General features: G+C 38.6%; 4 protein-coding genes across 9 annotated transcripts in view; all 4 read left to right on the top strand.

Annotated features, from left to right (window-relative positions):
• The window catches only part of LOC129409795 (uncharacterized), an 8417-nt gene extending 4430 nt beyond the window's left edge, over nucleotides 1–3987 (top strand). The window contains exons 3-5 of the mRNA XM_055156543.1: nucleotides 864–962; nucleotides 2232–2272; nucleotides 2332–3987. Of these exons, the coding sequence (XP_055012518.1) occupies nucleotides 864–962; nucleotides 2232–2272; nucleotides 2332–2445 (254 nt within the window). The 3' untranslated portion in view covers nucleotides 2446–3987. The remainder of the gene's footprint in view (nucleotides 1–863; nucleotides 963–2231; nucleotides 2273–2331) is intronic.
• LOC110156225 (uncharacterized) overlaps nucleotides 1–9099 on the top strand; it is a 43721-nt gene extending 34622 nt beyond the window's left edge. The window contains exons 5-9 of the mRNA XM_055156538.1: nucleotides 7746–7847; nucleotides 7955–8038; nucleotides 8131–8226; nucleotides 8308–8342; nucleotides 8791–9099. Coding sequence (XP_055012513.1) covers nucleotides 7746–7847; nucleotides 7955–8038; nucleotides 8131–8226; nucleotides 8308–8342; nucleotides 8791–8961 — 488 coding nt within the window. The 3' untranslated portion in view covers nucleotides 8962–9099. The remainder of the gene's footprint in view (nucleotides 1–7745; nucleotides 7848–7954; nucleotides 8039–8130; nucleotides 8227–8307; nucleotides 8343–8790) is intronic.
• A 461-nt stretch (nucleotides 9100–9560) lies between these two features.
• LOC129409810 (uncharacterized) lies at nucleotides 9561–15410 on the top strand. Its single transcript, XM_055156571.1, has 8 exons — nucleotides 9561–9808; nucleotides 12412–12759; nucleotides 12833–12946; nucleotides 13054–13137; nucleotides 13230–13325; nucleotides 13408–13442; nucleotides 13893–14017; nucleotides 15016–15410. Exons 1-8 carry the CDS (start codon nucleotides 9775–9777, stop codon nucleotides 15116–15118), a joined length of 939 nt encoding a protein of 312 aa, XP_055012546.1. The 5' UTR covers nucleotides 9561–9774; the 3' UTR covers nucleotides 15119–15410.
• A 2145-nt stretch (nucleotides 15411–17555) lies between these two features.
• Nucleotides 17556–25000, top strand: part of LOC129409748 (uncharacterized) — a 16232-nt gene continuing 8787 nt past the window's right edge. For 2 of the 6 annotated variants that reach the window (XR_008632544.1, XM_055156310.1), the window contains exons 1-6: nucleotides 17561–17673; nucleotides 21621–21962; nucleotides 23592–23720; nucleotides 23790–23888; nucleotides 24260–24301; nucleotides 24412–24440. Coding sequence is in view for 5 of the 6 variants with exons in the window: in XM_055156310.1 (XP_055012285.1) it covers nucleotides 17640–17673; nucleotides 21621–21962; nucleotides 23592–23720; nucleotides 23790–23888; nucleotides 24260–24301; nucleotides 24412–24440 (675 nt within the window). In the remaining variant the exon portion in view is untranslated. Of the gene's footprint in view, nucleotides 17674–21620; nucleotides 21963–23591; nucleotides 23721–23789; nucleotides 23889–24259; nucleotides 24302–24411; nucleotides 24441–25000 lie in introns of all 6 variants that reach the window. The other 4 variants (XM_055156311.1, XM_055156315.1, XM_055156314.1 and 1 more) reach the window with 4 other exon arrangements.

Raw genomic sequence — 25000 nt, 5'->3', positions numbered from 1 at the left:
ACTGAGACCGGGACCAGACCGGGACTGAGACCAGGACCAGACCGGGACTGAGACCGGGAACAGGACCAGGACTGAGACCAGGACCAGGACTGAACCAGGATTAAACCAGGACTAAACCCTTTTTCAGTCCTGGTTCAGTCCTGATTTAGTCCTGGTTTAGTCCTGGTTCCTGGTTAGTCCTGGTTTAGTCCTGGTTCAGTCCTGGTTCAGTCCTGGTTCAGTCCTGGTTCAGTCCTGGTTTAGTCCTGGTTCAGTCCTGGTTCAGTCCTTTAGTCCTGGTTTAGTCCTGGTTCAGTTCCTGGTTTAGTCCTGGTTTAGTCCTGGTTCAGTCCTGGTTCAGTCCTGGTTCAGTCCTGGTTCAGTCCGGCATCACAGTTAAGTCTAACTCACGTAAACGAGAAACAACCATTATCCTTTTTTTCCATTATTCATTTAAACACAAAATCGAAAACAGAAAAGTCAGTTCCAGTTAGAATTATTCGGGTCTTTCTGAATCCCGACAGGATGGTTTCGGTGTCACTGAAGTCCAGACTTTGTCCATCCATCCAGTGACTTCAGGAAAGTTTCATGGTGCATCCTCCCGGTGTCACAAGTTTCTCTCTCACTCCAAACTTTCTTTCTGCTGCTCGATTATCGTTTTCAGCTGCAGATTTCACGACTTGCAGTTTGTAATCTGCAGAATCTGATTTTCTTTTTGTGTGCGACTTATTGTCCGAAAAATACGGTAGCCACTGTAAGTTTTGGACTCAACCTTGGACTTGGACAGTAAAAAAGATCTCGTTACGCCTGATTTAGATGTACCTCTTTACAGGTGTATATTTCTGTCTGTGTATATTATATCATTTTATTGTAACTCACATTAGGTCGCCGTCATTTTCACTGGCTCCTGTTGAGCCCTGTCGCCTTGGTGATGACCTCTGTGCTGGTGCTCAGGGGCTGCAGGAAGAACGAAGAGCAAACCGGTGAGTCCGGCGAAAGGTCCGGTGTAGAGCAGTGTTCGTCTTGTCGTCCATAACATTTTGGCTACGTTCAGACTGCAGGGCTTAACGCTCAATTTGGATTTTTTTGTGAAATCGTTGTGAGGTTGTTCACATTTCCAGTTAAATACGACTTGTGTGTGATCTCTAGTGTGAACATTAAATGCCCCCCCCTTAAAGATGATGTCTTCGGGCTGGGGCGGGAAGGACGGTGTCGAGATCTGACACAGCCAGTGTTGAGACAGGCCGTATCTCAAAGAGGGCTTCTGGGTAATTGAAGGAGTGGTTGAGATAATCTGTGGTTGGCTGGAGAAGAGGTTGAGGCGTGTTCCAGCTCCTGAATCTTAGGCGACGTTCAGACTGCAGGGCTTAACGCTCAATTTGGATGTTTTTGTGAAATCCAATGTTTTTGGGAGGTCGTTCACATTTCCAGTTAAATGTGACTTGTATGTGACTCCAGTGTGAACATTAAACGGCTCAAAAGTGTCCCACATGTGACACTGGAGACACGACGACGTCAACCGCAGCGAGCGTCTCTGTGTTTACAGAAGTTGTCCAAACATGGACGCAGCATCGAGCACCTGGAGATTTTAAAGTTCCTCTCGTACCGGAGCCAGAACATGAACAACTTACTTGTTTTAAGGAGGAGATTGAGAAGGAGAAGGACGAGGTTTTTGGTCGTGGTGTTTTTGTGGCAGCGACGTCCGTTGAAAGGAACGTGTGGATGTGGAGACGGAGCCAAGAGTGGTGAGTGGTGATGTGCTTCACTTCAGTCACACAGAGTTCATTAACAATTTTCTCCCTACTTCAGCGCAGAAAAAGTGACATTTTGTGTCTTGTTGATAACGTGTAGGTGGATGAATGCACTTTGGCCGTTCACACTGAAGTCACATGTCAAAAGATCAGATATGTATCAGTTTCAGGAGCACATATCCAAGTGTCCTGGGTCACATTTGAAAAAATCGGATCTGTGTCGTTCAGACTGTCATTAAAAGATCAGATACAGGACACACAGGGGCTAAAAAATCAGATTTGGGTCACTTCAGGCTGCAGTCTGAACGTAGCCTTAGTTAATCGCATTAACTCCACTTAACTAAAACTATTATGAAATATTTTAGTTGTCGAAATTAACAACAAAAAAATGTATTGTATGTTTTCTGTGTTACCGTGGCTCTGATTGTAAATAAATGCATAAATGAATGAATATTGTGACATATGGGTCTGATTCTGATGAAGTTCTTTTGTGTTCAACAGATGAGAATCCCATAGTGGAGTCAAGACACTCCAGAACAGACGTGAGCTCCACACACATTTGTACTTTTGAGTCTAAAAATCCTGACTTTTGTTTCCTTAGTTTCAGACTGAATTGTACGAGAACATGAGCGAAGTGAGTGAGTCTGCAGACTTCACTTACCAGAGCCTCTGTGTGGAAACCATGGACCCAAACCAAGTCTACAGCACCGTCTGACTGTGGACTCACACTGCCCCCTGGTGGAGCTCAGGGTTACTTCAGCAGGAGTTAGAGAAAAACTCCTGTAGTCTACTTATTCTGGCAATAACTGAGTGCCGAACAGGCTTGATTTTTGTACCACAATGTAGAAAGCATTTAACGTGACAAGTTTATTTGGTCGAATACGTTTCACAGCTCATCTGTTTGAAGACAAAAACTGGTCCATCCAAAGGACAAAACACAGAGCCAGAAACAAAGTAATGTGGTTTACTCCATACAGTGCAGTGAAGACTAAACTAAACTACCACTTCACAAGAGGATGTACCAACACAGACGAGGGAGCAACACAGGACCACAGTCTGATGTACATCTCCACCTAAAAGGACCTCAGTCTGCCGTACGTCCCCACCTAAAAGCCTCAGGCCACTCTTTTGAGGACAGTGAGGTACAGATCTGAGCCAGAGAAAAGAAAAAGTTTGAGAGGAGAGGTAAATAGGCTATTTTTGTTAAGAAAGACAATCCATTTTTGAAACAGAAACGGACTCAGACACCAAACCTAAAACAAAAACAAGCAAAGAAAACAATAGGAGGAGCCTGGTCAGTCAGTGTATCATTCGTTCATTCGTTTTTCAAAATAAAACCAAAAATAATAAAATGAAAAAACAACAATTTTCTTCATTATGTGTCTCCAAAACCAAAATGAAAAAAGGGATCACAATTTGTTTTTTCAATTTTCCATTTTGTGTTTAAATGAATCATGTTTCTGTGACTTAAATTGCGACACTGGACAGAACCAGGACTGAATCAGGATTAAAACAGGTCCTGGAACAGACCGGGACCAGACCAGGACTGAAAATGGTTTAGTCCAGTTTTAGTCCTGGTTCAGTCCGGCATCGCAGTTTAAGTCACAGAAATGGGAAAGAGTTGTTATCTGTTTTTTCCATTCTTCATTTAAACACAAAATCGAAAACTGAAAAATTTAATCTATTTGTTTTTTTATTTTGGTTTTGAAGACAAATAATGAAGAAAATTGTTGTTTTTTCATTTTCTTAATTTTGATTTTATATTGAAAAATGAATGAACGACTGACACACAGATTCAGGTCAGGCCCAGAGGTGTGAAAGCTCCATTCTGGCCCTGAATGATTCTGCTAATATGACCGAAACAGAAACTGTAAATAAGTGTGTGTGTTAGTTTCAGAGTAGTTTCAGTGTAGTTAGCTCCTCCCTTCTGGCAGATATAAGGAAGTGTCCACCAGCGTCTGACCAGAACTGAAGAAGCAGCTTGGATAAACTGAGAAACATATTCGACCAAATAAACTTTTGTCCAGTTGACAAATTTCTCCTTTTGCCGTGGATTCTACCTGAACGACTGAGAGATTTTACACACACAAATGAACAGTGTTTAGCAGAAAGCGTTTGGGATTGTGTCTCTTTAGTTTCTCTGTTTCATTATTGCACTAATACTAATCGACCAAGTTACAGTTTTTGAATAGTTATGAGATTATGTTTGAATCATTCAAATAAAACCAAATAAAGAAAAATATCAATGAAAAATGCACTCACCAGGCTTTGTCATTTTTCAGGCTTAAATTTCTGCTGTATTAGAGATTATTTGGATGTTTTGGTTACAAACTGTGGTTTGACAAATACATTTAAAAAAAAAAAAAAATTCCAAAATTTGAAAATGTTTTCAATGTACAGTCGCTGTCCTATACATGCATCAAGAATTTTGGTCATCGAGCAATTCATACTGGGAAGGATTTTTCGAAAAAGTGAGCATCAAACCTCCATGTTTGTTTTCCCAGTGGGATGTGTCTATTGTCAAAGTCGATCTTTTCAAGTCTTTTGAACCATATCACTTTTGTTTCTGTTTCTGATATTGTCATATTTTAGTTTTGAGATTCAGACATTGTAATTGTGTGGTTCTTGGATCCTAACAGCGGAAAACGGCTCGAGAAATGGGCTTCGGAAGTTTGCGAACTCCATAAATGCAAAAGTGAATCAGATGTGTGTGACTCAAACCTCTGTTCAAACTGTTTCTCTTCCCAACGGAACTGAAAAATAGTGAAAGGTGAAGGCGATGGGCAGGATTGATCCACAGGAAGGAACAAAAAGGAAAACTTTGACTGCCTAAATCATCCCGAGTTTACAGAGAACATTTTGTGTGTGGAGCATCAAAACAAAATCCTGTTTGTTAAGTGAGAGGAGCAGAAGACAAACAGACTGAGCTGCACTTTCTTGTTCTTGTGGTTTTACAGAAACATCACGTCTTGGTCTCTTTGCGGTGGAAGGTGTTTCTTGGTGAACAGTTGGTGCCTTTCGCTTTGGTGTTGACTTTTTAAATTTGTAACCAATGTTGAGCGATTGAGGTTCTCTACCATGACTACAGAAACATGATTTGTTCTGCAAATACAGAAGTCTTTAAAACCGGAGTTTCTGTTTCTCAGGATTCAACTGATATCAGCTTTAATTAGCAGGATCTGGGAGACTATTAACAATTAGTAACAATTACTATTATGTAATTATTGAACAGTAATTTCTTCTTTTTGCTGCTCTACTTGCTCTATCTTTATCGTTCTTATTCGTCTGTTCGCTGTTTCCGTTTCGTGCTCTTTTTGATGTTCTCCGTGTTCTAAATTTTCTTCCTGTTTCCCTCTCAGGTTTTATTGCACGATCGATTCTACCTCCTATTTTATGTTGCATTTGTGTTCTGTTCATTTTGTCCTTTGGTTTCACTTATAATCTGTATATATATATATATATATATATATATATGTGTGTGTGTATATGTGTGTGTGTACTGATGTTGTGCTTCCTCATGGCTCTTTCGGTTTTCTGCGACGCCCTGATGCGTGGCACTGTGACTGCTGCGGGTTCGTTGCTGTTGTTTTATTCTTGACTTATATCTGCTTGTTCTTCATATAAGGTGCATCAAATGAACTGTGGTGCTTTGACGACCCTCTGTGGTTTAGATGTTTGTGAATAAAAAAGGCCTGACGTGTGCAGAGTTCACCGAGGTGGGCTGTGGTTGGTATAAACATAGACTCAAGATGCTCGCATGTTCCTGTGTGATGGACAGACCGGATGAAGATGACTCTGCTTCTGATTCCACTGCTCTGTAAGTTTAAAGTTTAATCTCTTTTATAGTTATACGGTTACATATTTTTGAATTGTTTAAAAATAGTAAATAATGAAAACTAAAACTATGACCAAAAGAACAGAAGGGACGAGTGGAGACACAAAACAATTACATTTGTTTTAATTTAACTTTAAACTTTACTTTATTAAGTCTAAGCCTCACATAAAAAAAAATCAAGTGTACATGTGTTTATTTATAACATCAGATGTCGAGGGAATCTGCACATGGAAATTAGAGCGAGTTTTTAATGTGACATATTTACATTTGTCTAAATATTCGTTCATAAGCGTCGATCCCTCTTTTCTTAAATAAAACTGTAACATTTTCTATCTTGACGCCCAATCACACCTTCATTAAACTCACTTTGAGGGAGTTAAGGACATTTTTGTAAACCTGAAATGTATTTGGCTATAAAAACAAAAAATCTGGATTCATATTTTTTCAATTTTGTTTTGCATTTCATAATTCAAGAATAACAAAAAGTTTAATTTCTTTTTTATACTTAATGCATGGTTCATTTTAAGAGCCTGATTTATGTTATATATATATATATATATATATATATATATATATATATATATATATATATATATATATATATATATATATATATATATATATATATATATATAATCTTTAATTTTGTTATTGCTGTAATTTTTCAAATGTATTACTCATTTTTTGGCACTGGCATATTTAACAAAAAATGTATGTTGGTATTAAAGCACATTTTTGTACACCTGAAATTCATTTGGCAGTGAAAAAATCTGAGGACTAATATTGTTTTATTTTACTGAAGATCCATATTTTAAAATTTATATTTTCAAATATTTTCAACCCCCAAATGCCCCATTCAATCAATGAATTTCAAACACAAAAAACACTAAAAGTGAACTATCTTCCATATGCTGGATGCAAACTGCATTTATTTATTTATTTATTTCATTTTAAGACCCTGATGAATGTAAAAGTTTATCTGCTGTAATTTTGCAAATGCAGTGATTCATATTTTAAATTTTTCTGACCCTTTAATTGACAATGTTTTGTCACGAAGTCGCTGCATTTCATAGTTCAAATATAACAAAAAGTGGATTATTTTCATTGTAATTAATACATCCTGGATTTTTTTTACTGTTTATTAAACCCTGTTTTATGTGAATAAGTGTAAATAAATCATTGTTGCAGTTAATCTTAGTTTTGTTGTCAGAGTTGAATAAAGACGCTGTGGGAGCTGTGTACAAAATGTGTCCAGTTTCAGCTCCGTGTGTTGGACACATTATACCTGAGTTTAAAGACACAACAAATGGAACAGTGCAGATTTAACAAATGTTAAGTTTAATGTGTGAGAAGGACGTCAGTAGATTAGATTAAATTATAATCAGAGTGCAGAGTGTGGGGGAAGATCACAGAGACTCGTTCACTCGTCTGCGGCTCTGAACACGTCTGTGTCCTGCAACATGAACCCAGAGAACCGAGCTCTGCTTTTCACAAGACACAAGACAAGACTCACTCCACTTTATTTAGTTTTGGTTTAGTCTTAATTTTTATTTTGACAGTTTGACTTATGATTAAAACTAATAATTTAAGTAGTAATAAAAAAATACAGTTTCACTGAAAGTATTGTGTGAAAAAGTTTATTAAAACATCACAATGTTATAAACCCTAATTATCAAATATAAAGGTAAATACAAAAGCATTTTGTAGTAGTATTTGTACAGTTGATTTGTCTAAACACTGCAGTGTTGATGTTTGTGTTGAACAGTGCTGTGTGCTGCAGACGGACTCACCACATCACAGACGTTTACTGCAACTGAAGGAGGATACCTCACCATCAAATGTCAGTTTCATGTAAAAGGAAACTGGAACGTCTTTTGTAGAAACGACTGTAACACAGAAGAGAACAGACTGATTGAGACTTCAGGTTACGTCCACAAGAACGACAGATACAGAATACAGAGCACAAAACATAACAAACTTCACACCATCAGTGTGAGCATCAGAAATGTGAGACTGTCTGACTCCGGGCGCTACAGCTGTGGTTTGGAGGAGTGGGTTGGAATAATAAAAGCAAACTATGAGTACAAAAACATTTTCATTCAAGTCCTCAGAGGTAAGTTTAATTAACACTTGAAGTGATTTCAATGTTCTGTTGTTTACTGATTCTGTACCGATTGTAGCACCGTCCACACCTCCTGTTCCTGCTGGTGTTGTTCCCTCTCTCCACACTCAGACCTCCTCCAGTCCTGAGCAGCAGGAGCTCAGCACCACTGCAGCCGCTGGTAAAACTCTGTCACTCTGAGGCACATGCAGCCCACATCATTCTGGATTTGACCACACATTTACAAGTGTAGAAATATTCTCCATATTCTGCTCCGCTCTGCCCCAGGTTTAAGCTCTTCCTCCCTGAGCTCCTCTGAGAGCTCCTCCAGTCCCTCTGAGCAGCAGCAGCACACTTCCTCTGTGTCCTCTGGTACTTGAAACACTTTCCATATGATGATGCTTGTGATGATGTTTGAAAGGCGTGCACCTCCTTGTGCTGCAGTGATGTTTGTGTTGTCACAGGTGTACTGCTGTCTGTGTGTGGGGCTGCTGGGCTGAGCCTGCTCTTACTCACTGTGTTTATCCTTTACGCCAAAAAGAGACGCACTCACTCACAAGGTGAGTCATATTTAACAAACACACACATCATTTTATTATTCACTCAAATCAAACTTTGTGTGTTTTGTTCAAATCCAACAGAAGCAGCCGAGGGCACAGAGCGAGCTCACACACAGGTGACTCTCATATGTTTGTCTTTTCTTACCCACATTTACTGTCAAATAACCAGATTCATCTAAACAGCTCATGTGCTTCTTTCAAACTTGTGTCTAATGATGCACACAAAATACAAGAGACACTTTAGTCTAAGAGAAAGTCTAGACCAAGAATGAACAGTGTCCCACAGCAGCTGGACCAACGTGACCATTGGTGTTTCTGTCAAATATAATCTACTGTAAAGACTCCTGCAGTTGTACTCAGGTGATTTAAACAGAGTCAGGACACACAGGACTCACCAAAAGTCTAATCTACTTTGTCTTATCTAAGCCTGACTGGTTATTACTGGTTATTTTTAGATCTTACATGATCCAGTTTGAAGAATATAGTTTCTGTTCTTCATTTCAAACCAAGATCACAGATTATTGTGTATTATTATTACCTCGTTTGTTGTTCTTCATTGTGCAGGTGGAAGACTGTGAGGACGTCTCATACTCTGAGGTCCGTTTTAAGAGTCGACGCAGCGCCTCCCAGTGTCAGACTGAGGCAGTGATCTACACAGCACTTCGGGTGCAGACTGAAGAAGCTTCTCTTTCTCTCTCTCTGAGTCTTTCTAAGAAAGAAAATTTATTGTATTAAAGAATCAACTAAAACAAACACAAGTAAAAAAAAAAAGGTTCAAGTGCTTTTTGTTAATAAAGTGAGCTTTTTGTAAACTCAGACATTGTCAAATTAAATCAGACTGTAATATTATTTAAGAAATATGAGAGATGTTCACTACTGTGTCACCAAAAACCAAGGAGGAATTTACAAACCTGGTGCAAAGCTGGAGTGAAGCAGTTTGAGTGATTTTCTCTACATCACAAAATCTATTTTCCACGCAGTGATGACAAAACTTGTTAGTGGAGAAAAAAAGGGAAGTGAAAGTCTGGAGAGAGGAGAGGAGCGCTGTGTGATTTTAATAGCACTGGACAGATATTTGTGGAAGTAGCTACGGTTCAACTAAGAATAAGTCACTTCAAACGTCCACAGTGAAAGTACTTCTGGTTTTACTCGTGTCTCTTGGTGAATACTTTCATTATTTTTTACTAATGTGAATTATTATTTCATGGATTTTTTGTTTATGGGGAAGTGAAGTGCTTTAAAGTTAAAGTGGTTGTTAGTGTTTTTTTTTCTCTCTTCCTTTTGTGTTTTTCTGTGTTTTGTGCCTGAAAACTGAAGACAGAATGAATCTTTACTGGAGAACTTGCTGTTGTTTTATTCTTGACTTATATCCGCTTGTTCTTCATATAAGGTGCATCAAATGAACTGTGGTGCTTTGACGACCCTCTGTGGTTTAGATGTTTGTGAACAAAACAGGCCTGACGTGTGCAGAGTTCACCGAGGTGGGCTGTGGTTGGTATAAACATAGACTCAAGATGCTCGCATGTTCCTGTGTGATGGACAGACCGGATGAAGATGACTCTGCTTCTGATTCCACTGCTCTGTAAGTTTAAAGTTTAATCTCTTTTATAGTTATACGGTTACATATTTCTGAATCGTTTAAAAATAGTAAATAATGAAAACTAAAACTATGACCAAAAGAACAGAAGGGACGAGTGGAGACACAAAACAATCACATTTCTTTTAATTTAACTTTAAACTTTACTTTATTAAGTCTAAGCCTCACATAAAAAAAACACCAAAACAAATGGAGTGTAAATGTGTTTATTGTTTGTAAGATCAGATGTCGAGGGAATCTGCAGATGGAAATTAGGCCGAGTTTATAATGTGAAATATTTACATTTGTCTAAATATTTGTTCATACGCATCGATCCCCCTTTTCTTAAATAAAACTGTAACATTTTCTATCTTGACCCCCAATCACACCTTCATTAAACTCACACTGTGGGAGTTAAGGACATTTTTGTAAACCTGAAATTCATTTGGCTATTAAAAAAAATCATATTTTTTCAATTTTGTTTTGCATTTCATACTTCAAGAATGACAAAAAGTTAAATCTCTTTTTTTTTTTATACTTAATGCATGGTTCATTCTAAGAGCCTGATTTATGTAAAAAAAAATATCAGCTGTAGTTTTTCAAATGCACTTTTTTGGCACATTTTTGGCATATTTAACAAAAAATGTACACTGAGGGTATTAAAGCACATTTCTGTACACCTGAAATTCATTTGGCTATGAAAAAATCAGAGGACTAATTTTTTTTATTTGTTCAACCAAGATATTAACTTAAAATCCATCTTCAAATGTGTATTTTCAAATATTTTCAACCCCTAAATGCCTGATTCCGTCAGTGAATTTTATACACAAAAAGTGAACTGTCTTACATATGCTGGATGCAAACTCATTTCTTCACATTTAAAATTTAAAAATTTTCAAACAAATTTTTTCAGTTTAAGACTCTGATGTACGTGTCACCAAGTGGTTTGGATCTAACTTTTGACTACTCACACAATTCTTTCTGGCATAAAAAAAGGGCAATGCGGTGTAAAAAGTTACATATCTTTATTTAATATTCTAGACCAGGAGTGTCAAACTCATTTTGTTCCGGGGGCCGTATCCAACTGACTTTGATCCTAAAGGCCGGATCAGAAAACTCATGTCATATAAACCCCAAAAATAACAATAAGTTCAAATATTTTTGCAGGGAAACGCAAATCTATTACAGAAATCTTTTTTAATTGATGAACTCTTTCTTTTACAGAATATCACAATATTATGAACAACCTGAAACTTTAAGAAAAACGCAATTTCAACACAAAGTTTTAACATGAACTTGTATGCAAATAGGAATAAGTCAATTTTTTTGTTGTAAAATCCTGCACTCGGCTCCACTTTTCTCATGTTGGACATTTTTCTGATGAGGGTGTCACGGTCAACAGTCAAAACGATCGTCCTTTAAGAGCGTTTGGAAAGAGACAAGTCTTCATTTGTGCTGCTCTGGTGGGAGGGGCCACGTACAGAGACGCTGGAGACGCTGCTGTGATAAACACCACAGAAAATTAACAAGATTTTAACAGAAAATATAATAAAAATATTTTAGTAGAAAAACAGCCAAGGGCCAGATTAAAGGTCTTGGAGGGCCGGATCTGGCCCCTGGGCCGTATGTTTGACACCTGTGGTCTAGACTTTTAAAAATTATTTCATTTTCCTTAAGGCACAAAACGAACTACTAACAAATCAGCCCTTGTAAATGTCAGACTCGATAACACTAATGATAATCACTGTTGTGACTATTGTTGTCATTATAGCTGTTGGTAATATTATTATTGTTATACTCACTATTACTATTTATTAATTTTATGTATTATTATTATTTGTTATTAATCTTTTTTTTTTTAATCATTATTATCATTATTATTTTTTTTTTCTTTTGCTAATTTATATAACTAATATGACTTCTAGACATCCATATAATATCTTTTTGAATAATAATGATAATAATAATAAAGAATAATAATAATAATAATAATAATAATTTTATTATTATTATTATTATTGTTATTATTATTATTTATTTTTTTTTTTTTTTCTTTCTTTTGGAATTGCCTGCTGTCTTGTTGTTGTTTTTGTGTTATGTTTATGTATGTTCAAACATTTATAAAAGCCAATAAAAAGAATTGAATAATAATGGTAAATGTCGGACTCAACTAAACACAGCAAATTAAAGTTTGTAATCTCAAACCAAACATTAATGTAAAACAAACCAAACTATTTAAACTCTACATTTACAGTAATTTGAAGTGTTAGTGCTGTGTGAACATGAACAAAGTGTGCGTGTGAGTATTAGAGGAGTAGGCTTTAAGTTAAAGTGCGCAGAGTTCCTGACGGTGAAAGTGCACTGTGCTGAGGCGGCCGATCTGGGCTAAAGTGACTCGTGCCAACCCTGAGGCATCGCTTGCACCGCGCTGAGAACACGTCATATGTTACACTTCCTCTCTCAGACCTCAGCTTCTCTCCTACAACCTGCATCTGATAAAGAAACAACACAAAGATTAAGAATAAAACACCACAACACCACACACAACAAAAAAAGACATTTACCAGCATTTATTTAATCCCTGCAGTGTTGATGTTTGTGTTGAACAGTGCTGTGTGCTGCAGTCGGACTCGCCACACCACAGACGTTTACTGGAACTGAAGGAAGAGACATCACCTTCAAATGTCAGTTTAAAGTTAAAGGAAAGTGGAAGGTCTTTTGTAGAAACGACTGCAACACAAAAGAAAACAGACTGATTGAGACTTCAGGCCACATCCACCAGAACGACAGATACAGAATACGTAGCAGAAAACGCTCCAGTCCTCAAATCATCAGTGTGAGGATCAGAAATGTGAGACTGTCTGACACCGGGCGCTACATCTGTGGTTTGGAGGACTGGGTTGGAACAATAAAAGCAAACTATGAGTACAAAAATGTTTTCATTCAAGTCCTCAGAGGTAAGTTTAATTGACACATAAATTGTATTACATTTCAGTGCACTGTTGTTTACTGATTCTGTACCAACACCAGCAACACCTCCTGTTCCTGCTCCTGCTCCTGTTCCTGCTGGTGTTGTTCCCTCTCTCCACACTCAGACCTCCTCCAGTCCTGAGCAGCAGGAGCTCAGCACCACTGCAGCCGCTGGTAAAACTCTGTCACTCTGAGGCACATGCAGCCCACATCATTCTGGATTTGACCACACATTTACAAGTGTAGAAATATTCTCCATATTCTGCTCCGCTCTGCCCCAGGTTTAAGCTCTTCCTCCCTGAGCTCCTCTGAGAGCTCCTCCAGTCCCTCTGAGCAGCAGCAGCACACTTCCTCTGTGTCCTCTGGTACTTGAAACACTTTCCATATGCTGATGCTTGTGATGATGTTTGAAAGGCGTGCACCTCCTTGTGCTGCAGTGATGTTTGTGTTGTCACAGGTGTACTGCTGTCTGTGTGTGGGGCTGCTGGGCTGAGCCTGCTCTTACTCACTGTGTTTATCCTTTACGCCAAAAAGAGACGCACTCACTCACAAGGTGAGTCATATTTAACAAACACACACATCATTTTTATTATTCACTCAAATCAAACTTTGTGTGTTTTGTTCAAATCCAACAGAAGCAGCCGAGGGCACAGAGCGAGCTCACACACAGGTGACTCTCATATGTTTGTCTTTTCTTACCCACATTTACTGTCAAATAACCAGATTCATCTAAACAGCTCATGTGCTTCTTTCAAACTTGTGTCTAATGATGCAAACAAAATACAAGAGACACTTTAGTCTAAGAGAAAGTCTAGACCAAGAATGAACAGTGTCCCACAGCAGCTGGACCAACGTGACCATTGGTGTTTCTGTCAAATATAATCTACTGTAAAGACTCCTGCAGTTGTACTCAGGTGATTTAAACAGAGTCAGGACACACAGGACTCACCAAAAGTCTAATCTACTTTGTCTTATCTAAGTATGACTGATTATTTCTGGTTATTCTGGTTATTTTTAGATCTTAGATGATCCAGTTTGAAGAATATAGTTTCTGTTCTTCATTTCAAACCAAGATCACAGATTATTGTCCAACTCTCTTCTGTTGTTCTTCTTTTTGCAGATGGAAGCCTGTGTGGACGTCACATACGCTGAGGTCCGTTTTAGGAGTCAACGTAGCGCCCCCCGGTGTCAGACTGAGGCAGTGATCGCTCAGGTGCCTCAGGTCGAGACTGAAGAAGCTTCTCTGTACGCTAATGTTTTTAAAAAGTATTGACTGTATTCAAGAATATATTCACAAATCAGAAACATCAGTTTATACATCGCAAATACACAATCATTCACAACCAAAACAAACACAAGTAAAAATATCAGTGATTCTTGAGGAACACATTTATTTATATATTCTAGGAACGGTAAAGAACTCGAGCTGGATGAGATGTGTTCCTCATCGTTCATGGTGGTTGGTTTCTCTGTGACTGATGGTGGCCTTGTTTCTGAGTCGGTGTCCGTAGCCAGTGCGGTCGATGATTTGTCTGAGGGGGTTCAGATGCAGAACATCAGTGGGGACAGTGTGTTTTCTTGGTATATGCCACATTTGATGGGCAGTTGTTCAAGTGGTTTATTGTTTTTACGGTGAAGTCCCTTAGGCTACGTTCAGAGCAGAACACAGAGCAGCTCATGTACGAGAACTTTCAACACTGGCAGCATTTTCTAAACCTTTAAAACATCGGTTGTTCAATGGACAAATATGTCGCCATGTTTAACCAGTTTACATTTTATTTTATTTTGAGGGGTTGTTGGTTTAACTCTTGGTTTAATTCTTAAACTCTTGACTTTGAACTTCAAATGAACTGTTTGAAATGAACTGTATGTATAGTGAGTGTGGTGTTGTGTACTTTTGTGTGATTGTCGCTGTACTTTTCTTTATCCTGTAGACCAGGCATGTCCAAACTATGACCCGGGGGCCAAATGCGGCCCTCAGACAAATTTTTCTTGGCCCTCAGGCTTCCAGGTGAATTGGCCCAAATTACCTTGCATCAATTAAAATTTTACTTTTTACTGCAAGTTTTTTCAAAATCTACCTTGATAAAGCAAATATTTAATATTTCGTGTGTGGTTTTAAGGATCTTAGCATGAATAAAGACTCACTTTAACGTGTTTAAACATGCACATATTTCAGTTCTTCACTGTATTGCGCTCCAGTCTATGGCCCTCGATCAGCCCTCTGCTTTGTCTGTGTTTAGAAATGTGGCCCTTGATGAAAAAAGTTTGGACACCCCTGCAGTAGATGATTTTACATCAACTTGCCGACGGACTGAAGATGGAAATGAGCCACGTTGGCTATAATATTTACATATTTACATTACATTAGAACAAACTATATGTCTCTCATTTCATCTTTGGACTTTGTGGATTTTGGCAAATTATGAAAAACCACTCAAAATCCTAAATTGATCTTAAATTGACTAAATTGATATATCTTATAAAGTTATGAAGACAGAAATATAAAATTGGCACCAAAAGATGCACAACAGCAACATTTATATTCAACTTTCTTTCTTTTTTTCATCAAGTTATCTGAGAAAAACTGATTTTTCTTATGGACGCCGTTAGGATGGAACTTAAGAGACTTGGTGGACCCAGTAGATTTTATTCAATTGAGCAAATCTGCCACATATTTTTTTTAAATTGTATTGGTATTGTCACATTTTAAAATTGGGTAAAAGTTTTAAAGTTGAATTTCTGACATTGTGGCGCTTGTCTAATGCGACCGTGATACTCTTAATAAACAATTACAAAAAGACCATTGTTCTTGTCAGCGTTCCACTTCCTCTCTTGTTTTCTTCTCCGGCCTTTTTCTTGATAAAAATGAACACGTCAGACTAAGAGGAAACCACAAGAAAGTGCCAAGAGAAGTACTTCTTGAGCAAGAGTACAGATCAGATGTGTTACTTTATGGTTAAAAATATTTGCTGATACTTCCTGGTTTAAAACAGAAATTCACGATGAGACCAGCTCCATGTTTAATTCTGCTGCTTGGTGAGTCTTCTCCTTTTGTAAATACACTTGTTACGACCCAGCTCGTTTGGGGTGAGGGAAGTAACAAAAATAAAACCAAGATGTAAAATGGAATAAATTAAGTAATGTTTAATTAACAGGAATGTAAAGGTAAATTAACAAAACACTAAAAATATACAGAAAACAACCTAAACTAAGAAACAGAACAACAGAATAAACAGAGTTTTGTGCCATAAAAGGGGTCACGCAGGTTTACACAAAACGAGTGGTAAAACTTAGGGACACACACTAAACTAAAACACAAGTTCCCCAAATTAAACCACATAAACCCACAAACAGAATCGAGTGACCAAATCAAAAAAGGCACAAAACTAAAACTACACACACACACACACAAAACAATATGGCAGACTGGCCACCAAGGCCAGCAGCCCCGAACAGGTGCTGGCAATCTCCTTAAATAGGGGGAGGTGGCTGCAGGGGAAGTGGGCGTGGACTTGCCCCACCAATCACAGACCAGGGCTCGTGCAGCAGGAATCAAGAGAACTCTGCAGAAATATTACAACTAAGGCCTGGGGCCGTAACACACTGCTGTTTATTTATCTCGTTGCTTTGCCTTAATGTTCCACACTGTGATACTAAGAACATGAGTTTGTGTTTGCTGCATAAGAAAAGAGGTGAGGACCACAAAATAAAAATCCCACAAACATTCTTTCACATCATTTTAGGACAAATAACAAATACGTTTTCATATTTCTTACATGAAGCTTGTTTGTTCTTCAGCTACAGCACAAAAACACGACCTCAGATTGATCTTTTATTGCAGAAAATACTCTGAGAAATATGACTTCTTGTTGTTCACGTATCTATGTGTTGAAAGCCACACTGTGAAATATTCCAGGAAAACAATCAGTTCTCTACGCAGACGAGAAGGTGCTGAACCTTCTATCAGAAAAGTTACACAATACTACTTTAACTCTGACTTATGTGTTGAACAGTGCTGTGTGGAGGAAGAGGATTCACCAGAGCAGAGACGTTTGTTTTCCACGCACTGGAAGGAGGATATTTAGATGAAAAGTATTTGTTTTATAAATCTGCAACACGTCAACTCTGCTGTAAAAGTGACTGTGATAAAAACAGGGCGTTTTGGTTTCAACGTCCGGCAGCAGAGTGCAGAAGGGCAGATACCGTCTTGAGTTTGAGCAGCGTTCAGAACCTTATGTCCTGCACGTGGGAATAAAAGATCTGAGCAGGTCTGACTCCGGATCATACAGATGTGAACTGTGGTCTGGAGCAGTGATGGTGGACGCAGTAGACTTTGAGATCAAAGTCTTTAGAGGTAAATATCTTGAGTATCATCCATCTCTGTCACCGCTGTCGTTTACTGTTGCTCAATCAGTCTTTGTGGAAGAGTTTACGCCTCCACACTAGATCTGCACAAGCACAAAGTCAGTCTTCTCACTAATGATCCAGTCTTCTCACATAATATATATATATATATATATATATATATATATATTGTGTATATATATATATATATATATATATATATATATATACACATACATATACACACATATATATATGTGTGTGTGTATATGTATGTATATATATATATATACATACATATACACACACATATATATGTGTGTGTGTGTGTGTGTGTGTATATATATATATATATATATATATATACACACACACAAAAATAGGAAGCACAAAAATAAAGCGCAAAGAGAAGTAAATCTTGAGCAAGAGTAGAAATCAGATGTGTAACTTTATCAGTAAAAAAGGTGTGGCTGATCCTTCCTGGTTTCAAATTGAACTAACGTTTTGAGTTTCAGTCAGGATGAGACCAGCTCCACGTTTAATTCTGCTGCTTGGTGAGTTTTCTCTTTTTGTAAATACACTGCTGTTTATTTATGACTCTCATTGGTGTTAAATGTGTCAGTGAAAGTTCATGAACTTCAGGTTTATTGTTCGTTTTCTGGTGAGGGTCTGTCACCTGCTCGTCTCCATGGAGATCTCACTGCTTTGCCTTAATGTTCCACACTGTGATACTGAGAACATGAGTTTCTGGTTGAGGTGAGGACAACGCAATAGTTTTGGTGGTTTAATACACACACACACAGGCACACACACACACATGCACATACACACTGTGCCTCATGCAACAACACAGAGACTGAGTCTCAGTAGAATGATGGAAAACAAGTGTATATTTTATGTCAAATAAAATGATCAATAGAGCTTTTTCACAACAGCTGAAAGTACCACGCTGTAGGTTTGCGGAACTTCCAAACCACGACTTTCTGTGGCAAAATATCTGTGTAAATGTGTGTGTAAATGTGTGTGTAAATGTGTGTGTAAATGTGTGTGTAAATGTGTGTCGTGTTCTCCAGCCGCTTCATAAGTCTGTCCCATCACCAAATCTTCAACCAACAAACTCCACAAAGAATAAACATTCTAACATGAACAATTTATCCACAACTATCAAGAGAAGAAAGAACAAAACTTAAAGGAAACAACGACGACGCATTAGTGACACACAGTGTTGGGAAGGTGACTTTTAAAATGTAATCCCCTACAGATTACAGATTACAAACCTCAAAATGTAGTTTGTAACAGAATCCATTAAATTACTTAAACTGAGTAATGTAATCTGAATACTTTGGATTACTTGATTTGCTGTAGAGAAACAAAGACGAGGAAATCTTCACATAAGATGAAAATAAAAGAAAAGAAAAAGTCCAGACTTTACTGAACCAAATAAAAAATATTATTGATAGAAGAGGAAGAGACACGTCCACGCAACATGGGTTAGTACTGGTTTAGTCCTGTTAAATCCTCTTTTAGACCTGTTTTAGTCCTGGTTTAGTCCTGGTTTAGTCTGGGTTTAGTACTGGTTTTAGTCCTGTTTTAGTCCTGTTTTACTTCTGGTTTAGTCCTGGTTTAGTTCTTGTTTAGTCCTGGTTTTAGTCCTGTTTTAGTCCTGGTTTAGTCTTGGTTTAGTGCTGTTTTAGTCCTGGTTTAGTCTTGGTTTAGTGCTGGGTTAGTCCTGTTTTAGTCCTGGTTTAGTCTGGGTTTAGTCCTGTTTTAGTCCTGGTTTAGTCTGGGTTTTAGTCCTGTTTTAGTCCTGTTTTAGTCCTGGTTTAGTCTTGGTTTAGTGCTGTTTTAGTCCTGTTTTAGTCCTGGTTTTAGTCCTGTTTTAGTCCTGTTTTAGTCCTGGTTTAGTGCTGGTTTAGTCCTGGTTTAGATCTAGTTTAAACCTGGTTTAGTTTCCGGTAATGAGTGGAATTACCGGAAAAAAAAAAAAAAAAAAAGAGAGAGAGAAAAAACAGTAAAATCCCGCCGTGTAATCCATTTATTTCAACAAAGTAACTGTAATCCAATTACCACTCACTGAAACAGTAACTGTAACTGAATACAGTTACTCATCATTTGTACTCTGATTATGTAACTACAGTACATGTAATCTGCTACTCCCCAACACTGCCGGTGGGACATGAACACCATCCGGAACAGATGCTCGAGCCTCAGCTGCTCCTTTCGACGTGGAGGAGCAGCGGCTCTACTCCGAGCTCCTCCTGTGTGACCGTGAACAAGTTCCTTCTGTTTTATTCATGACCATAGCATTAGTTTAGTTCGTTGTGTCACTAATGCGTCGTCGTTGTTTCCTTTAAGTTTTGTTCTTTCTTCTCTTGATAGTTGTGGATAAATTGTTCATGTTAGAATGTTTATTCTTTGTGGAGTTTGTTGGTTGAAGATTTGGTGATGGGGCAGATTTATGAAGCTGCTGGAGAAAACGACACACATTTACACACACATTTACACACACATTTACACACACATTTTGCAACAGAAAACCATTAACCAGAAGTTCATCAAATCTACAGCGGGACACTTCCGGCTGTTGTGGTACGGTTTGCTTTTTATTTGTACAGGGACAGTGCACAACAACACATGAACCAAGACAGAAGTGTTACGAAAGATGCTGGTGCAGGTTAGAACATGAACGCACATTTACACCTGTGTCCCTGAGCAGTTTAGTGGAAATACTACAAGTACAGATTCAGTGTACGTAGATAAAACGACCAAAAACAAACTGAAAAAGGTCAATACATGATCAGTCAACAGCTGTAGTAGCGTCCGGTCAAGTGGTAATGGAGGGAAACAGGCAGATTTTTACATTCAAATGTCTCTTATTCAGAAACTAGAGGAACTATTGAAATAAGTAAAGTATCAGAATGTAGGAAAGAGTTACACTCCAACAGGGTCAAGTTAAACCTGTGATATTCTTTCAAGTTGGTGACAAAAAATTTAAAACTCATGTTGGTAACGGAGGGAATGAAATATGCAGCACTTTATGGGTAATAAATACAAACTGTGATAACTCTTGGTTCTCACTTACATATCCTTAACCCTCTCCGGGCGTTGCAGATTTGCAACAGCTAAATGCCAATTACCTACTTATTCCACATCCATATTTTATGAGCCTTTTTTACTCAGGAGCCTTTTTTCCCATCCATGCTGATCAACGTGGGCGATGCAGACTGTGCAAGAACGACTCCACACAAAAGACCTGCCACAAGTGCAAAGTACTTTTGCTGTTTACAAATTATAAAAATTGTTTCTTGGAGCACCACATGAAAAAGTGACATTGTTCTGCCACTGTAAAGCTGTTACATTCTGCTTTTTGTTTTCATTGTTATGAAAAGTAGTTTACATATAAAGTTAGGGTTCATATCATTTTCAGTGTTCAGAGTTAATTTACCAAACCGGACCAATGCAAATCTGCAACATCCCAGAACACACTGGATGTGAAGGTCTCTCTCAAAAAAAAGTCAGGATTGTATATTACTACCCTATATGATCATTTCCCCCAAATATCAGATTTTTCCTGATATTAAAAATTTATTTGACAAACTGGTTTGAATATTTGCTTCATATAGTTTTCTACCATATGGTACAAGATTAGGTTGAAAAACCTCTGACTTTTTGACTCATGAGATTTTAAGAAATTTTTTAAGAAAGGTCATGGTAACGGAGGGAAAAGTAACGGAGGGAACATTGTGCAAACAAGTAGAAGGTGCAGGATTTTACATAATTTGTCGCTTTTTTCTTCCAAATACTTTAATATTACTTCAAAATGAAAGAAAACTATTTCTATAAAATATGTCAGTCCTTCCAAGCAAATTTGTATCATTTTAAATACTTTTTTTTTTTAAATCATGTACCTTCATCAACAGTTCAAAGATGGAATAACACAAGATATGATGAAATACATCCATTTATTTACATGATTTTTGGGTCTTTGAAATTTGGGAAATAATTTTTGTTCCATGTTTCATACATGGTCTGTTTAAAACGTATGGAACTTTAGAACCAAAAATAGTACAGAAAAAAGGTCAACAGTTTCATAAACTAGAGTACATATGTATCTGTTCAATACATTTTTATATCAGATGCATTAACTTGAATTTTTGGCCTTGTTGTTTACTTCTGCTTGACCGGGCCCAGTAGTGAACTGTGACAACACTAGAACAACAACAAATAGTCTGTTCGGCTCCATGAACTTTCTTGAACATCATTTTAGGACAAATAAAAAATACATTCTCATATTTCTTACATGAAGCTTGTTTGTTCTTCAACTACAGCACAAAAACATGACACCAGACACTGAAGTGATCGATCTTTTATTGCAGAAAATACACTGAGAAACACGTCTTCTCGTTAACAATCAATTCTCCATGGAGACGAGAAAGTGCAGAACGCTCTACTAGAAAAAATTACATAATGCTGCTTTAATTGTGACTCGTGTGTTGGACAGTGCTGTGTGGTGGAAGAGGATTCACCAGTGCAGAGACTCGTTTTGTCACAGCAGAGGAAGGAAAAGACTTTAGGGAAAAGTTTGTGTTTAATACATTTGGAACACAAATGCTCTTCTGTAAAAATGACTGTAAGAAACAAGAAAACATTTTGGTTATAACTGAGGGCACCGGAGCGCAGAATGGGAGATACAGCACTGAATTTGAGAAACATTCAAATTCTTATGTCCTGCATGTTGGAATAAATAACCTGATGAGCTCCGACTCTGGATCATACAGATGTGAATCTTGGAATGAAGCAGTGGTGGAGGAAACAGTAGAATTTCATCTTAATGTCTCCAGAGGTAATCACCATCATTATTATCATTCCATCTATTTCTGCTGCTCTTCTGTCTTTGTGTTTTATGTATTACTCAAGTTTTATTTTGGAAAAACCTTTGGGCGCATTAACCTTTCATGTTTTAGAGCTGAAAAAACAAATAAACTCACTGCGTCTCCAGATGTGAGCACAGTTTACCAGCAGAAGTCACAAAGACTCACTCTCTGTTGTCACACTGAGACGAGTGAATCTTTTTAAATACTAAAAACAGTTTCTAACTCCAAACACCTCAGTGAAAGTGATGTGAGTCCTGACTTATTTAAGGTTAATTTTGGTTTTTGTTTCAATTGAAACAAGAACCAAAATTTCAATTTCAGTTCCTTTATTGTCACATAAAATCACACCACAAATGCAGAGTATATTAAAAAGAGCATAATAGTGTAGAGCGCCCGTCCTCTAACACCCACTAACACAAACATCATCATCCAGTACTTGTAATAATATCAGAGCAGACACAGAGTGGAGAACTGTAAACAGTAAAGAGTCAGATCAACAAATCAAATCAAAAGAACTGGGACATCAAGGACAGGAGGACATCTGGTCAGACTGTGTTTTAAATGTTCTACTGCAGCAATGCAAAGTCCAGTTCACAGTTATTGTACTGGCAGGATGTGGTTCACTGACCGTAGGACGAAGGAGAGAACGAGCGGGGCTCCGTCCAGCAGCCTCACTACCTGAGGGTCCAGACTGTGGACCGGTCTAGATGTTCTGAGGGTCCAGAGTGTGGACCAGTCTAGATGTTCTGAGGGTCCAGACTGTGGACCAGTCTAGATGTTCTGAGGGTCCAGAGTGTGGACCAGTCTAGATGTTCTGAGGGTCCAGAGTGTGGACCGGTCTAGATGTTCTGAGGGTCCAGAGTGTGGACCAATCTAGATGTTCTGAGTGTCCAGAGTGTGGACCAGTCTAGATGTTCTGAGGGTCCAGGCTGTGGGCCAGTCTAGATGTTCTGAGGGTCCAGACTGTGGACCAGTCTAGATGTTCTGAAGGTCCAGGCTGTGGGCCAGTCTAGATGTTCTGAGGGTCCAGACTGTGGACCAGTCTAGATGTTCTGAGGTCCAGAGTGTGGACCAGTCTAGATGTTCTGAGGGTCCAGACTGTGGACCAGTCTAGATGTTCTGAGGGTCCAGGCTGTGGGCCAGTCTAGATGTTCTGAGGGTCCAGCTGTGGGCCAGTCTAGATGTTCTGAGGTCCAGACTGTGGGACCAGTCTAGATGTTCTGAGGGTCCAGACTGTGGGCCAGTCTAGATGTTCTGAGGGTCCAGACTGTGGACCAGTCTAGATGTTCTGAGGTCCAGACTGTGGACCAGTCTAGATGTTCTGAGGGTCCAGACTGTGGGCCAGTCTAGATGTTCTGAGGGTCCAGACTGTGGACCAGTCTAGATGTTCTGAGGGTCCAGACTGTGGGCCAGTCTAGATGTTCTGAGGGTCCAGACTGTGGGCCAGTCTAGATGTTCTGGCTTTTATGGACCTGTACCTTTTTCCTGAGGTGAACAGATGGTGGTCATGTAGGACCAACACCTCTGTCCTCTGTCTTTTATTGTTGCTCAATCTCAAGACCTTTTTGAGTTTTCTAATATGAAGCATATTTTTCCAGCTGCTCCATCCTCAGAGCCACGTGCTTCTGAAAGACCTTCTGTGACCTTCTCACTAGAATATGATGAATATGATGTAACACCTGTCACCTCCACACTGACTCCACCCGAGAACCTCACCTCAGGTTTGTGTAGATCTGTACATGTTTAAAAACTGCACTCACACTTCACTAATAACCGTATAAAAAACTCTTGGTCAGGTCCCGGTCGTCTGCTGTGGCTCCTGTTGATCCCTGTCGCCGTGGTGATGACCTCAGTGCCGCTGATACTGATCTGCAGGAAGAAGAAAACACAAAACGGTGAGTCCAGTGAAGGGGCTGGTGGCAGAGTGGTTAGCCCTGTTTCTTTGGCCACGTTCAGACTGCAGCCTGAAGTGACCAAATCAGATTTTTTGAATGCGCTTTGGCCGTTCAGACTGAAGTCGCATGTCAAAAGATCAGATATGTATCAGTTTCAGGAGCACATATCCAAGTGTCCTGGGTCACATTTGAAAAAATCGGATCTGTGTGGTTCAGACTGTCATTAAAAGATCAGATACAGGAACATAGGGGCCAAAAAATCTGATTTGGGTCACTTCAGGCTGCAGTCTGAACACAGCCTTAGAAAGTCTCTGTGAATATCTCCCCTGCCTCCCCAAACTTTTCTTACTGATTCTACATGATTCACGTAGGTTCACCTGTTTTGACTTCAAAACGGCAAATTTCGCTGGAAGGTGAGAGATTTTTTATGTCTGGTCTTTCCGTGAGATGTTGGTCTGTGTTTCTGTGGTGGAATCTCTAAAGTGAAACAAAATAAGACGTGTCTCCATTTTGTGTTCAACAGATCAGGAACCGAGACTCTCCAGAAGAGAGGTGAGCTCTACACACATTTGTACTACGGCCCAGGGGCCATATGCGGCCCTTTAATCTTTTTAATCTGACCCGCCAAACTTGAATAGTAATAGTAATAGGAGTGTCAAATTATCGCGTTAATTGTGATTAATTAATTACAGTCATATTTAGCGCGTTATGTTTTTTAATCGCATTAATCTTATTTTTAATCTCTAACTTTACTGTTTCTGTGTGCGAGTTGCCTCCTTATATAATCTGTTTTTATGTGTTGTTGGGACACATCGCTCCCACAAAGAATTGTAATTTTCATTCCCGTTCTCGCCGCATCTGCGATAAACCTACGATCTTTGAAAACATCGCGACACAGACACAGAACAGACTCACCATCAACAGAACATCCTTCTGTCACAGAGAGAACACTTATATTCCACTGAGTCGTGTCCTTTAGTCCAAAAGAAACTGAACCGCATTAGCGCACAAGAGCGTTTTTTTTTTTTTTTTCTCCGCTTAGTTTATGCAAATGAATCATGTGGTTTTAAGTTTCGTTTCTGTGAGACTTGTGCAAAACTGCATAAAACTAT

The sequence above is a fragment of the Boleophthalmus pectinirostris genome, unplaced genomic scaffold, assembly GCF_026225935.1.
Source record: "Boleophthalmus pectinirostris isolate CB_2022bp ecotype Guang Dong unplaced genomic scaffold, ASM2622593v1 HiC_scaffold_20, whole genome shotgun sequence".
Classification (NCBI taxonomy): Eukaryota; Metazoa; Chordata; class Actinopteri; order Gobiiformes; family Gobiidae; genus Boleophthalmus; species Boleophthalmus pectinirostris.
The sequence above is the reverse complement of the archived record's forward strand: the minus strand, read 5'-3'. Positions and strand labels throughout refer to the sequence as shown.